Below are 15,567 nucleotides of genomic sequence, written 5' to 3'. Positions count from 1 at the left end.
TTTGCACGGATTTTATTAAAGCGACCCAAGGTCCTCCGTCGAAGAAGGCGTCGCGCGACAGACGAACGAAGGCCAGACGGACGATCGCGTTGCAGAAAATTCAGCGAACTCTCGTCGCGATCTTTTGGAAAGAACGAGTCGCAAGAAAGGCGATATTCGCGAGATCATCGGCTTCGGACGGTGCTTTCACATTCTCGCAAAAAAACGTTGACCTGCAGCTGCATGAATATTACCGCGACGAATACGGACACGGATAACGATGATCGGCACGATATGACCAAAAACGATCTTCGTCCGTCATTTATTATCGCGCATGTCCACCAGATTCGCGCACGAGTAATTTCATTTCTGCTCCATTCCGTGTTTTACTCTTACGGCCGAAGTAGACCAAATAAATCTCCACTTTCTTCCTTCGCTCTCCTTCTTCGATTCTCGTCTTCGCTCTGCTCGACCGAATCTTATTTTTTATTCCTAATGAGAATGAGAATCGATCCTGCGAGATACACCGTGCCGATCCACTCGTTTCGTACGCGGATAAACACGGCGATTATTTTCTCAAAGTTGCCCCGCAATTTTTCATTTTTCACGTGTATTACTTTCCGCTTTGTAAGATCGAGAAAGCCGGTTGCGAAGACAACGTTCGATACGATTGCGGGTGATTAATCGATCGTTGTATCCTCTTCCGTAAACAAGCAGATTGGTAAACGAGAAGGAAGAACGGCAGATACGGGGAAAGGGTAGAAATAAAAGATAGCAGGGCGTTGGTTGTCGCATTGGCAGTGGCCGGGGCAACGAGCGCAGGTGCACGTGCGCATCGCGACGCAGCTACTCTTGAGCCGCCGCCATGACCGCGGTTACCGTGGCGCGTTGCTCTGCCGCAAAAACGTAATTTACGGTCGTAGCGAGTAGAGAACGTCGCAGAGAAACGGAGAAAGAAGGAAGAAAGCAAAAGAGTAAGAGAGCGAGATTGGACCAAAAAGACCGCGCCAGACTTTACATCCGTCCTTCTCGAAATTCTACGCTCAATTGCCGAAGGAGAGACACGCTGCTCTGGATGACGACGAAACGGTACAGAAGAGGACGAACGAGGGATCAGTCGTTAGGGACGATACTTTTCGTGGAATCCTCCGAGGTTTGTCAGGGAAGCAAACGGTCAGAAGAGGCTGGATCACGGATAGCGACAAGGTTTGAGACGCTTCGAACCTGTATACGTACGAAGCCACGGAAGAGCATCGTATGTCGTTTCAACATTCGCTAGGTTGTCTTGATATTTGCTTTTGGAAACGAACGAGCGTTTTCTTCGTCTCTTCGAAATTTTGACAATATCCTTCGTCGTAACGTCACAGCATCGAACACGTTCGAATATCGTTTGTCTCGACGGTTATACCCTCAGCTTCTACGAAACTTTGTCGATATCTTCGCGTATCTAACGAATTCTTTTCGTTTGTAGATATTTCACATCGGTTTAATCACGAAGTGACGTTAGAAATGTACGTACGGTGTTTTTCTTTCGTGATCCTCGTATTCCGTGGTCTTGAAAAACCTCGAGGCTGAGATTCGAACGCCCATCGCTAGCCACAGGACGCCACCAGAACTCGAAGAATCCTTGGAGCAAATAAACGTACGAGAATAAGTCCCTCCTTGTTCGCCGAGTCCCTTGGCGTTCTCTCTGAAGAGAGAAAAACGGAGAAAGAAGAGGAGAGCGTGTACGAGGAAGAGGAAGAGAGACGGAACGAGTCTCCCTCGCCTTCCAGGTGCGCGATTGCTTCTAATTGCCCGCGCTCTGGCCCCAAGGTGCTTCCAAAGTGAAATTGCTCTGTGGCAGCGGAGATCGCGCCAACAGCCGACCGGCGACAACAAGCCCGGAATAAAAAGGGTGCAGGGAAGAGAACTGCCGGGTTCGTGCGCAGCTTCAGAAAGTGCCTGCCATTCGAAGCGTTTTCATTAATTAACCTTCGGTCCTGCGCGAGGTTTTGCGTCATCCTGACGATCTCGGATCAACCTCGACCAGTTTCGTATACGTACGTAGGATGGCTGACGTTCGCAAACACCGTCTTTCCTTTCCTGTAACTCTATGACAAAGCGTCAGATTCCATCGATGGATCGAGTCAAATCTCTCGGATGAATCATTCCGAGAGAGAATATAAAAGGAAATCCGTAAATAGCTATCGTCTTGTCATAAATTTAACGTAAATTTCAAATTATCTTCGACGTGCATTGTTCGAGGGCAACGACGAAAAGCAAAACGAAAAATTAATACAGGGTGTCCTAGGAGGAAACTTCCCGACTGACAAATTACAGGTTCGAACGACGAAACGTCGTTTCCGCGAACGTAAATCTATTCGCTGGTTTAACGATCGTTCCTACTCCATCGTAGACGTTTCGTTTCCGATCGTGTCGCTCGCGTTGCGTACTGCTTGTATCGTATCTTTCGCTTTTCCCTGGACACCCTGTACGTGATCACGTTGCACAAGTTGGAATCAGATCGAGCGATATTCCATAACCAAAGGCGTTCTGGAAAATATCTTTCGCAACGACCGAACGATGGAACTCGAAAGAGAGCCTGTACGTGTCTGCTATAATTAATCCACGCGTCGATCGTAATAATCATTTGGCGCGAAAAAGATCGGTGTCTCGGTCTCGGTGCGAGATGCATCGAGAACGGAGCGTATATTTGCACGGTTTTTGCGCGAGAACTTCGTTATCGATGACCATCGGCGTCTCAGCGCGCGGAATAAAGAAGGTAGGCGTTTCCTCGGCGAGTCGGTTTCGCTCGAATCCCGCGGAACGATCTTTCGCCGGCGCGAAGAGAGGCTTTTTCACTTTACGACGCCGTTGCATCCTCGCGAACTCTCGCTGCGTCTTGTAAAAGTCAATATTTATGAGGATGCTAACCACCGTCATCGCTCATCCCGACTCGTTAACCAGCTCCGCCGGCGTGGCTTTGTGTTTACATCCGAAGGACAGCCATCCTCTTTATTGTCAGCCCTAAGAAAACACGTCCACCGTTGCATCCAGAGTAGCCAACGTTCGTCGAGCCCCGGGCACCATCGCCTTATCAGTATCCGCTCTGTCTGACCACCATATTTTCCACGGTGTTTTTAGTGAAAACACCTTGCCCGCCCGACCAACGATCATCTCTCTACGCTTTCTTACGACCGATCCAGAGAGAGACTGGTCTGCGCGCCAAAGTAAGCTGTGAGTTCTGCCTCCTGGCTACTCTCGGTAGGTGTTTACATTGTTGTATAAGAAACGCACCAGGCTTGCGGAGCTAACTAACCGGACATTGAATTCTAACGAGGGCCGTTCGAGTGGAATTTCGAGCAAGTGTCCAGATCTTTCGTACTGTATTCGTATTGTATCGAGCGAACACTGAGGCAATCGCGAGATCGACAGTCGCGCGTTTTTCGCTCAATTTCGATCGAATCGTATTTCTCCGTTGGAAAGTTTCTTCCAGGGGAAAAGGTTCTTTCGACCTTCTTCCAACGTTAAGAGCTCTTTTCACCGTTGAAACAATAATCGATATCGGAGTATAAAAGATGCAAAAACGACGAGAAAGAAACGTTCGTGCGCAATCTAAATCCTCCACAAGGAGGCTCGAAGGCATAGGGTTCCCTTTTTCTTTTTTTTTTTTTTTTTTTTTTTAGACGAAAAATAATGCAAAGAAGAGATACGCGTTTAACGCGAAAAATCGTCGCATCCGCCATCGTGAGGAATTGCCTTTCGCGAAAGGTTGCGCGGATCGAAGAGCGAAGCGTAATTGCGACACGCCAGGAGAAAGGCACAACGTGGTCGAAGTAACAGGTGCCGCGCGAACTTGAACAACGTGGCTCGATTCGAGTGCCGCCATCTCTCAACCGAGAGCTTCAGTCAGCCTTGCGATTAGGTCAGAAAGCGGTCGATAAGAAGAGCTCTACCATCCGTGTAGAAAACTGGCGCGTATTGTTCTCCAAGGACGTTCGCGACTTCGATTCAAAATTCTTTAAATCGCACTCACCCTTTGACAATGTTCGGAAGTGACCACCGAGAGATCCGCGAGCGGCTGAAAGATAACATCGTGAAATTCGGGATAGTTTCGCGCCAGCGGCCTTGCGTACAGCTCCTTCGCGCTGCACAGAGCTTCGTGGTACTCCTCCTCGGCATGAAGAAGCTTCTCCGTAGCTCTGTATCGTCTGTCCGTATCTGTAACACGAAGAAACAAAAAACCGACGATCGCGTCACTGATTCACCGGTTAGAGCGTAGCAGCTATCGACATACGCGTCAATAACGGTGATAGCGTAGAGAGCAACCGACTTCTTCGGCGAATAAAGTCGGATCGAAGCGGTGGAAACTCACCTCCTATCGGATCGTACTGTCTCGCGGAGTCCTCGATCAGCAAAACTTCTCCGTGCAACAGGGCAACATCGGCGGCTGGATCGATCTCCGCTCTGGAGCCAGCGAGCAACAATCGAGGCCTGCAGACCCGATACTTCAACAGCACGGGAGCAACCACGGACGAAATAGCTCCGGGAGACGCACCAGGTAGCTGCAATCAGACATGGCAGATGGTCGATAAACGTGTAGCAACGATAAACAGTCGCGACAAGAATCCTAGCTTCCGGTATCGATTTACGCGTCTCGTATCGTAATTTATATTTAATGGAAACGCGCGCGATTCACAGATACCATCGTATATCTGTTTCGACGATATCGATGGATCGATAGAATACAAACAGTAGATCGACAAATCGTAAACGACTGGAAATTTCCTGACGAGGTTCCAATACGTTCAAATATCTTTCACACGTTGTACGCGTAAAAGTGGAAACCGTGAAAATTGTTTGGCGCTGGAAAACCTTGGAAGACAAATTTCAACCGCATGGACCGTCGGAAATTCTGCGAATTGTCCGGAAATTAAAAGCTCGATGATCGATGAAAGGAAATTATCGGATTGACTGGGATATCCAATAATCCGAAGAATCGTGCAGCCGGAGTCTGGTAGTAGGTAATAACCACGTGGCTTTTGTAAAGTACAACTATATTCCATCGACCCATACGTTTTCGCTTCGATCCACGCCTTCGATGAATTCCAACAAAGCCAACAAGTTTAATCGAAGTTTAAATCGAGCCATATAGCCGGACGATGGTAACCGCGAGAGTATCGATTCGTCGGGGCCAGGCAAACGAAAATTGTAATGTGTTGCACGAGTTCGTGGTTGCCCACTGTGCTTAACCCGCGACCTCGTTGGTAACCTTACGCCGGCGTGGCAATTATCGCTGGCACAGTAACGGGTCGGACAATGCAATTTAATCTCGGTTTACAACAGCCAAGCTTACACCCGACGCCGATCTTTTCTAATCGTCGTTCTCGGAATGGCTCGGAAGAGGAGAGCAATCGGTAGACGCGGGGCAAGCGACGCGAGCGAGATTCTTTCTTCTCGACCGAATAATCGACGGTTCAAGGGAATCAGGCAGAGTCGGATGATCCGGTGCGGAGCGTGCGATCACCCAGGATCGACGATACGATCGGTATGATTGGGAAGAATCCGGTAGTCGATGAGCTCCACGTCGAGCGTACCGTTAATCATATTGCGAATTCTTTTTCCGGTGTAACGTGGCTCGCGCGCGCCTCGTTCAGGAATTCGGTGCGTTCGTTTTGTCCAAGTCGAACGTTCTTCGCGACTTTCCGCTCAAGCAGAGTTACGCGCAAGTATACGCGTAACCACGCTCTTAACGATCATCGAACGCACAAAGTCGTCACACCGTTTCTTTCTATCGCGTAAGCCGTTTCCTTTGCAAATTATGATACATTTAAACGACGATACGTACCGAGATAATGTCCGGCGATAAGATCGAGCTTCTTTCACGGTAGAACGTTCGAAGCGAGAGAGAGAAACGAGAGAAAAAGAAAATCTGGGAGTTCCGCGACCATCCACGAACGTGTTTTCTCGGTTAATAGATCGGTAGATGAAAACGCGATTAAAGAAAAGGAATGGTCGAAGATACGCGTTCGCGGCTCGCGTTACGAGTCCCTTTTATATCCAGGACGATTCTCATCAGCTCATCGCGGGTATAAGAGCGATGCCCGTTCGAGACGTATATACCAATTTCTCGTTTAAACGAGAAGCGCGTTATCTCTGTGACCAAGTTTTTTCACGACCGGCAAGGTACTGATATTACTCTCGATCGGAGAAAGGGCGAATTCGCGTATACGCCCACTCTCGCTTTTAATAAAGTCAAACCGGAATCGTAAAACTGAATCTAAATTGCGTAATTATACCGGTCTGTCTCTCTCCGTTTTCTCCCTTCCATCTGGCGTTTTGTACCCGTTCGATCGCGAACGGCCTCCGCTTCGTTTCCTTCGTTTTCGCCACCCTCCGCCTTCGCTTCTTTTCGATTCTCTCGCAGCCTTCGTGTTTCGCCTCGCAACGTTTCCCTGTCCTCTTTCCGCCGCTGCGATACGAAGACATCGGAGCGAGCAAGATTATAAATTGGCGCGAAATACGAGTACACAGCGCGCATCCCCCGTTGCAACGGCTTTTAAAACCGGCCTTATTCGGCCAAAAGTAAATGCCTTGCAGCATCGGCAACCGCAACCGCTCGCTCGCCGCTTTATATTGTAATTAAACATTTGATACGAACCAGACGTACGAGGGCTCGCGCGTCTCGCGCTACACGCGATTGCACTTTATGGATGTTAATATTAGGCTAACGATCGAGCCTGCTGCTTTTTTTAATGTATCACTCGCCGACCGGACAGCAACAAAATTACAAGTCGTTCGAGCAAAGGGTTCAAACAGAAACAGTCTGTCTCTGCCTCTGCCTCTCTTACTCTCTCTCTCTCTCTCTCTCTCTTCCTCCCTCTTCTCTTCTTACTCTATCTCTTTCTTTGTCTCTTCGTACGCTTCGTGAACGGTGTTCGAGAGAAAAACGACCAAGGATCGCGAATGTTTCCACCGCGCGAATCACTCGAGCCCCTGCCGACCGGAAATTGCCTCTAATTGCCTCGCAAACTTTCATTCTTCATCCTGAATATCCGCGACTCCTTCTCTACCCCCTCCCCATCTTCTCCGTCTTTTGATTAAATCCCTCTCCATTAAGCTTAATCGGATTCCGCTTTATCATCCGTTCTTCGTTTAAACGAGCACGACTCACAAAAGCAAACGCCTCTTTGTCATGTTCAACGCGGTCGAACCTGTTACTGAACCCATTACCAATACCGATAGACCATATTTCTCTGTCCCACGAGTCGTCCGCGATCGAATCCGAATCAGTATTCGATCGCAAGACGAGTCGTTCCAATGGACGAGAGAGAGAGAGAGAGAGAGAGAGGGAGATGAGAGGAGACTGGTCGTGCTCGAAGAACGATGCGTCGATACTACAAGATGATAATACACTTTCTTTTTCTGCATACCTTCGTTACCATAATTTTGCTAAACGTCCACTATGTATTTACGAGTGTTTAATTTCAGAAATATTGGGTCACCGTATAAATCTATTAGCTTGACAAATTTTCATACATATTTTTCACGCTATCGAATGGACCATCGTAGAACGCTTCGATTTATAGTCGAGTATCAAATATTTTATTTCTTAGCAATAAGAAAGAAGAGTCGATTGAAAAATCTTTTCGCCCCTGTGGAAACTAAATTCATTCGAGAAATACAATGTTTTCGATCATTTAAACCGAACGATAATACGTACGTATCTAGTGCGTAGAATAATAATATCTAAACGCCACTTGCAAAGTAATAAATGGGAAATATCGATACGAGTCGATCAAAGTTTCTCCGCTTAATAGGATTCAGAAGTTTCGCGTCTATCGAACTGTACGTTTCATACATCGATTCGTGCATGTATCTGTTGAAAATACGCGTACACGAGCATCCTGTCCCTCCCAGACTCATTACGGGACAATGAGCGTCGTTACATCGATCACAAGCCAGACCATTCTGTCGAGGCGGAAGAGAGCGGACTATTTCGAGTGGCCACGAGCAGGAGGAGCCGGTCGATGCAACGCGCCGATTAATTTCTCCCGCGTTTGAACGAGAAGTATCGCCAGCTTAAGACGTATAGAAAAACCATCAATCACGATACGATTGCCACTTTAAACTCGATTGGAATTTCCGTGATACAGTTCCTGCTCGATAACGTGACGTAAGAATTCGCACGGATTGTGTCATCGTCGACTAGTAATAGCGAGAGATAATCCGCAGTTCACGAATATCGACCTTTTTATTTCGTTTTATAGCGATAAAGCGAGAAGTTTTAGCGAATTTTACATACCATTCGCGGATTTTTATGCCATCGTGGAAAATTCAAACGCGCCTTTTTAATTAACAAGATTCGAAATTATATAAAATATGGAAAGCAGGGCGTACCTTTTTAACATTTAACGAGTGAAACTTTCTACTTATTTCTCGTTCATAGACGTATAGATTCGCGCAAATATCCGCGGTTTATTGAAAACTAAATTTACTTTAAAAAAAAAGAAAAAAAAAGGAAAAGAAGGGATAAATATAACCTGAAATGTAATAATCTCGAGATATCTGCATGAATCAGAATTGACTCAGACATATCTATTTAAAGTGAGCGCTATTTGCAACTATATAATGAAACAATCTATCTTAAACGACGGTTCTTGGTCTGCAAAAGATTTTCGAGGCACGCGGCAACGAGGCTAATTTTTTCAATTCGAAGAATTACATCATTGGTCAATTACCGGATAGGAGGAGCTCCAGTTAGAAGAAAGTGGCCGCGACGGATGATCGAGGGCTGTGCGCGTGTCTGGAATTGTTTTATAAGAGTTGTTCGACTGAGGGGAGGGATCTGCTCTTAACAAATGAACCGACCAATTGTTTCAATAATTGAAGATCAAAAACGGTTTTGCGTGTCGTTAATTTTATCAATGATATTTATTTTATTGAAATTTATATCGTCGAACGTATCGAACGTACGCTCTAGTCAAAACATTGTTACCCAATAACGGCTGCCAATAATGGATCGAGAGGTATGATTGTCATGCGACTGAGAGAACGAAGGCCATACCAAGTATATATAGCTCGACACAGTGGTGGCACGGAGAAGAATGTAAGTACTTGCGTAGTACACAGAGAGATACACTTGCTTTGAATAGATCGCCTAAGCCTAAAGAATTTCAGACTCGGTCTCATACGTATTTAATCGTATCTAATTAAAGAATTTACATTGTAAATCGAAGATCGACCGAATAGTTGTATCGAACTTACTCGACGACAGTTTGATCGCAATTTATAATACGATGGAATAATATTTAGTACACATACGCTACAGTAAAATCGTACAGTAAAATTACTTGGCGTTTAATTAAATAAATAAACCGTACTACGATCGTTTGAATCCGCCTGACTGAAAAATTACAGCTAGTAGAAAGAATCAAGGAACTGTTGTTACATAAACTGTTTTCTCCCGATGGATTCAAATAAATCGTTCGACCGTAAAGCATAAATAATCGCGCGATAAAATTGGCAAAAAATCGATAATATACGTACGGATGCTAAAAACTTCCCAGGTGAATATAAAATTGCGAACATTTCGTATAATTCCGTTCGACAAAAATTGCTAAGAGGGTAGCGACAACCAGGTAGGTCGTCCCACCACTGACGCGCGTCGCTCACTGGGGGTAGGACGAAAACACATTCGGTGGAACCATTGCCGAGTTCCGTTCTTTTCCACTAAATTAACTAAATGGAGAAAATTCGTATCTTTGATATCCTCGTCCCTCCGCCGAAATCAAATATTCGCAATGAAAAAATAAAAATTCGCGTTTTTTAACAAAAATCATCGATAATGGACCGAAGAAAAGAAATTCTCGTTTACACTTCGTTAGCTAACGAGGGAAAGTATCTCATCGTTTATTTTTCCACCGCTCTTCTTTCTTTCGTATCTCCTTTCATCGTGTACTTCCGTGTCAAAATTAAACGCTTTCAACGCAAAAAAGTAAATTATCATACATAAATAAATTACCTCCGCTCTATCGATACAAACCGCTGGCGAGGAAATTAAACGGCAAAAATTCCTCTACGCAAGCGAATAAATCTATCGTTAATAATCGTACCAATTTTCTACTCTGAATCTAGTTCAAGAACAAACGAATATTTTCTTGACAAACACCCGGTACAAATGTGCGCCGCAGTATGTAGACACATGTGACCAGTATGGGCTTTAAGCTACCGGTTTGTGTGCAGGCAAAAAAGCGTGTGAATGCAGTCAACACGCTTAAAGAGAGTGAGAAATGTGTTGGTGCACGCGCGTTCTAGGCCTCGCCCATGCTAGAACGGCCGAACCAATTCGTCGAACCGCTGCAGCACCAACAGCCACTCTCATTCCTTTCGCTACGAGAATCGAATCGGTCTGCCACGACGACAAATGAACGCTTGGAGAACACGAAGAGGCTGTTTGTCGCGTCGTCGATTCGTGAGAACACGGGTGTTAAATGAAAAATCGCGATTCAGCGCGCGGATCGGGCGGGATGCGCGCGATGCATTATACATCGCTGCTTGAAAACTATCGTTCCAGCTGAAATGATTCCGCGAGAGAATTCCGATGAACTTGCGCTTCTATGCATCAAACGACAAACACCAACTACGATCGGTAGAATTTATGTCTCGGAATATTCCACGTTTCGAAAGTTTTCGTACGTTTTATCGTACAGGTTGCTTTAGGAACGAAAGGACACGTGACTCAAACTTATACGAGCGAAAACTAAGCCAAACTCGATTCAAACGTAGACCTCGGATCGTAGAACGTTCGAGTTTTCACAGACTCTCGTAAGCTTTCGGACGCAAGTTGCTTCGAAAGAAGCAGCGTACATGAATCATTCGAGAAGAGCAATAAAGAGATGACGCAAGAACTTTTTCATCAGCCAGCAGATCGCTGCGAGAAGATCATAAAGGTTGAACAGTCGCTATCGTTTTAATCTTTCGGCGAGAAGATATTCGCCGAAATTCGTCATAACGAAACGACAATGAGCGCTCCTTCCTGCGTAGAAAGCTATGACAGGAAACGCAGATTCACCGGTATTTCCGCTAGTTGACTCTCGAGGTTAAAGCTTCTAATGACTGTTTACGCTTTATGCTGTTCACAATGAAGCCGTTAAGAGTCTTCCGTACAAAGCAAAGTAGAGAAATACGAACTTGGTTTCGTGGAAAACGCGCGACCGGCTATCCTAGATCCTCTAGATCCCCGGCCGAATAATTGGCTCGTCTCAGAAGTGGCAATGCAGCGGTCGAAAATAGTAAAATCGAGCTAGAGGCGGATGACCTGCTTTCGGAACGCACATGTTTCTCGCAACAACGAGCTTCGTTCATCTTCGCCTTAATATCGCGTTCTTCTGTTTCTTCGCTGCGTTAACGATAGCCGTGAGATTAATAGCGCGAACAATACCGACGTGGAGGAGGCGATTATCTTTATGACAACGATTTCAACGTATAATTCTGGTACCACCGACATCTGCTACGCGTCAACTTGAATTTACGACCATTTTCTTCTCTTTTTTCTTAGTCAGACCGACAATTCGAATCTTCGCGAAGAAATTATTTCATAATACATCGTACGTACGTTCTACGTCGCAGGACGACGTATGAATACGATGTAGAAAAGGAAAAATTAGAAAATTAGGATAAAAATATGCACCAGTTTGACGTAATTGTTCAATCAGTTTAATTCTCCACTCCTCGAAAACAGGACATTGTTACAGTCTGACTAAGCCTGTTGGAGACTACACGAGACTACAGTACCCGAATTCACGACACGATGAGCGATATTCCGCGACAATTTCTGTCTTTGTGCATCGTCTGCTCGAGCCCTTCCTATTCCAAGGCAGTTGTTGATAAACCAATTCCGAGAGAAATGGATGGATTTTTTTCGAGATTCAGCTAGTGGAGCCACTTGTTTGGTTGTTCAAAGAGCGCAAAGTGGTGCTAATTCAGCCCTATTGTCGTGGTAGAGAGGCACACAGGATAGATCCTCTCTTTCTCTCTCTCTCTTTCTCTCTCTCGGCCTGGGCTACGCATTCGAGAATAGACGTTCACTCGGTCTAAATTTGCATGACCCAATGAGGGGCCACTGATCTCCCATCGTCGAAAGTAAATTTCCTGGAACCGTCACTTCGTAACGTATTGCGCGCTGCATTACCCAATATATACATTCGAAAATAGATTTTTCGCGGTACAAGTACTCCTCGATGATACTTTCTAATTTTAGTCAACGTTACTCGACAGCCGACGGTGGAATTTCGTCGTAGAGGCACCGAGGACCTTGCTAATCGCTCTCGACCCACGTCCTCTCTCTCTCTCTCTGTCTCCGTCTCTGTCTCCCAAGCTATCGAAATTCGACGCTGCAAAAAGTCGAGACCCGAGAGGAGGCGATTTCGATTCGAAACGCGTCCCTGCAGAAAAAAGCTACCATAACTCTGCTGACTCGCGCCAAGTCAAGGTGATACCTGCCAGCAGACTGCATTAATTGTCGCTGGAATAACGATGGCAGGGAAAAAGAAGGATACACCCACTCGGTTCTCTAGGTCAGCAGGGTGATCTTCAGAGCGAAAAAGGCGAGATAAACGAGCTGTCGGGAAGGACGATTCGCGTGGGTGGTTGCGCGCGTGTCAGACGGCTTAACGGTCAGAATCTGCGCGAGCGAGGCGCATTTGGCTCGCGATAATGCATTAGATTCTGTTCGCTCTTTGCTCTCGCTTCCGTTCTTCCTTTCCTTCCATTTCTCTTTTTTCGTTTGTCCCGTGATTTATCGGACGATCGTTCAACGATCGATCGAAATTACACGCGCGCTATTGAACTCGTTGCAAGTACAATGTAAACGCGTTCGTCTTGCATTTTGTTTAAAAACGCGAGAACCTTGATGTTAATCTACCGAATAATCGTTTCTCGGCAACGACGTTATGATCGTTCGTTTACCAAGTACACGCCTATTTGCAGATATTATCGTGTGCGATCGATCCACGGGCGAATTCAAGGATAACTCACGGATGTTGAGATTAGTTACGATCTTAGATAACGAGTCGCGTCGATCCTTGCCGAGAAGGTTCGTAATATACGAATTTACGAAATATACAGTGGCTCGCGATAAATTTTCAAGCGTCAAAATACTTTTGTAAGCCACCGCGCCTATCTTGTCTTTTTTATCCGTGGCAAGTCAACTTCCTGATGTTAACAGGTAAACGGTCGGGGAAGCTACGAAAGTTTTCACACCTCGGTGTCACTTCGGCGATTTACACCGTGCGCGGATCCTTGAATGGGCGATAAATTTTGCGTGTTTATGGTTCGAGATTTAGCATTTGCACCGCGGTCTTGCAGAAAAGAACGGTATACTGGCGGATAATCGTTTGGCATAATCGATTCGTCGTGTTCGTTAATCCGTGATCGATAAGCAGCAATTTTCTAAACGTTAAAAAGAACACGGCGAAGCGTAGAAACCGAGCGTTCGCGTAGCTCGCACGGTTAACCCACTGACACGGAATCCGCGTAGTTTTTTAGTTCGGCCGGCAAGGTCAGTTCCTGGATCTTTTCGAAATTGGAAAATCGCACGTTCTGTTCCGATCTATCGAAACTCGTTCTATCGTTCTGCGTGAATGAATATCCGGTTTCTCTGGCGGACGAGGGACGCTGCAGGAAATAATGCTAAAAACGTTTTCTACGTGGTTTCGTCACTCTTCTTGTTGTAATTTCGCGAGGTTCGATGATCTACGGCGACGCTTACAGTGCAAGAAAGCAACGCACGTTCGCGCGATACACGCATTTTTAATTATCTCTGCTGTTCCTCGATTAATTGTTTCAGCGGTCACATCGACCGACTGCATCTGTTTCGTGGCAGTGACTTAACCGACTGGCTCGATTGAAATTCACTCGATGACTAATCTGTATAGGTGCGCTATTCTCTTTCGCGATACGTATACAAAGAGACGCGTTCCGAAAATGGTATTGGAATCTTTGCTTACGACGAACGCGTTACCAAACGGTTCTGTAGACTCTCGAAGTTTTATCAAGTTTGATGCGACCGTATACCAAGCACACGCATTTCAATCTCGCTCTTTTGAAGTACGCGACATAGAACCGCGATAATTGAGATTCTAATCCCAATCGTCGAATAATTTTTAACCACTGGCTATTTTTTACAAAACAGTTCCGACTAATTTCGTTCGACAGTTTCTTTCATCATCGAAGGTACCCAACTACCAGAGTTTCTAAAACTGTCGATTAAATCGTAGCAGCGAAACGAGGACCACGCTGCTGTTAGAGACCTATCGATAGTTAAGAATTAACTTGCAATCAAACGATTCGATGTTCCGGAACTAATAAAACTGTGTCGCCTGGGTCGAAACCACTATCCTACAAATCACACGAGCGACAATTCGCAAGTGTGCGCGGATCCGTACGGCTTGGGAATTAATTCGCCCTCGGTCGAGTCGGGGATCGCATCGGGAAAGCCTGTCAGGCCCGAAGACGTTGCTTGACGAACGCGTAACGATAATTAATCGTTTCTGCAGCGACATGCGTGCACTAGATCGAATCGTTGCTCGAATACGCAAACACGCGAGAGAGAAGCCTACGACCGTAGATCGTCTAATCGTGAAATTTCTTATAAACGTAAAACGCGTGAGTACTATTTTTGCAAATTCTCGCTTGCGATATATAAAAGAAAAAAAAGACAGATGGCGGCGCACGATCCGCGATACGGTTAGGCGAGCAGAAAATCGTAAATGTTTCGGTGAACGAGGCGACGATTTAAGAAATTTCGAGGAAGATCAAGAAATAACGTTAATATGACTCGTGGCAGGATAATTTCTGGCCTCCTTGCATCTTGGCCCGCGTACTATACTTTCACGATCGCCTTCTTACCGAAACAAACGGAGCACAACGCGATTTCGCAAACGAACGCGATCCTAGAGTCATAAAACCAGATCGGGAGAACTCGATGGAAATTTCGGAATAACGACAGCCGCGTTTGCACAACCGTCAGTCTCGCGAAAATGCTAAACGTTTCCACGAAAATTCGATCGAGTATTCGCTCGGTATTCCGTGACTGCGAGCCTCGTTGCTGCCTCTTGCCAAATCGTTCACGACGACGGGCAGAGAGATTCGCTGGAAAGGTGAAACGATCGAACGTTCGGTCTCGCTTTGGCGATTTTCAATTTTTCACTCCATAAAACCGTTCCAATTTTTATCACGACCCGGTACAGACCGGTGCATTTCCGGACAATGACGCGCTCGCACGATCGAGAGAATAAACATCGTGTACGATTAATCAGACGGTCGACGTTGAACCGTTTACGAGCCACGCAATTCCATAGATTAAAAGTAAGAAATAGGACAAGCGACGATGTTGTAAACATTCTTTTGGAATATCCTTCCTTCGAATTCCTATGGTTCAATTATATCGTTATTAATTTACAGCTACGCGCGGTTACATAAATTACCGTAGAGATAAGTTGCGTGTTTTATCAAAAATTTCGCGTTAATTATATAGCTGGCCAATGGGATCGAGAAATTTACAAAAAGGAGTTTCCGTTTGACTCCGGAGAGGCTCGGTTTCAT

At 45.8% G+C, this 15,567-nt stretch overlaps 1 protein-coding gene across 2 annotated transcripts in view; it reads right to left on the bottom strand.

The window, feature by feature from the left end:
* Window positions 1–15,567, bottom strand: part of LOC117235528 (rho GTPase-activating protein 20-like) — a 177,992-nt gene that overhangs the window by 133,169 nt on the left and 29,256 nt on the right. For both annotated transcript variants that reach the window (XM_033497651.1, XM_033497650.1), the window contains exons 2-3: window positions 4,337–4,526; window positions 3,998–4,182 (exon numbers count right to left, since the gene is read on the bottom strand). In XM_033497651.1, coding sequence (XP_033353542.1) covers window positions 3,998–4,182; window positions 4,337–4,526 — 375 coding nt within the window. The remainder of the gene's footprint in view (window positions 1–3,997; window positions 4,183–4,336; window positions 4,527–15,567) is intronic.

The sequence above is a fragment of the Bombus vosnesenskii genome, unplaced genomic scaffold (assembly GCF_011952255.1).
Source record: "Bombus vosnesenskii isolate JDL3184/JDL3185 unplaced genomic scaffold, Bvos_JDL3184-5_v1.1 scf7180000013316, whole genome shotgun sequence".
Lineage (NCBI taxonomy): Eukaryota > Metazoa > Arthropoda > Insecta > Hymenoptera > Apidae > Bombus > Bombus vosnesenskii.
This window is presented reverse-complemented; position numbering and strand designations above follow the sequence as displayed.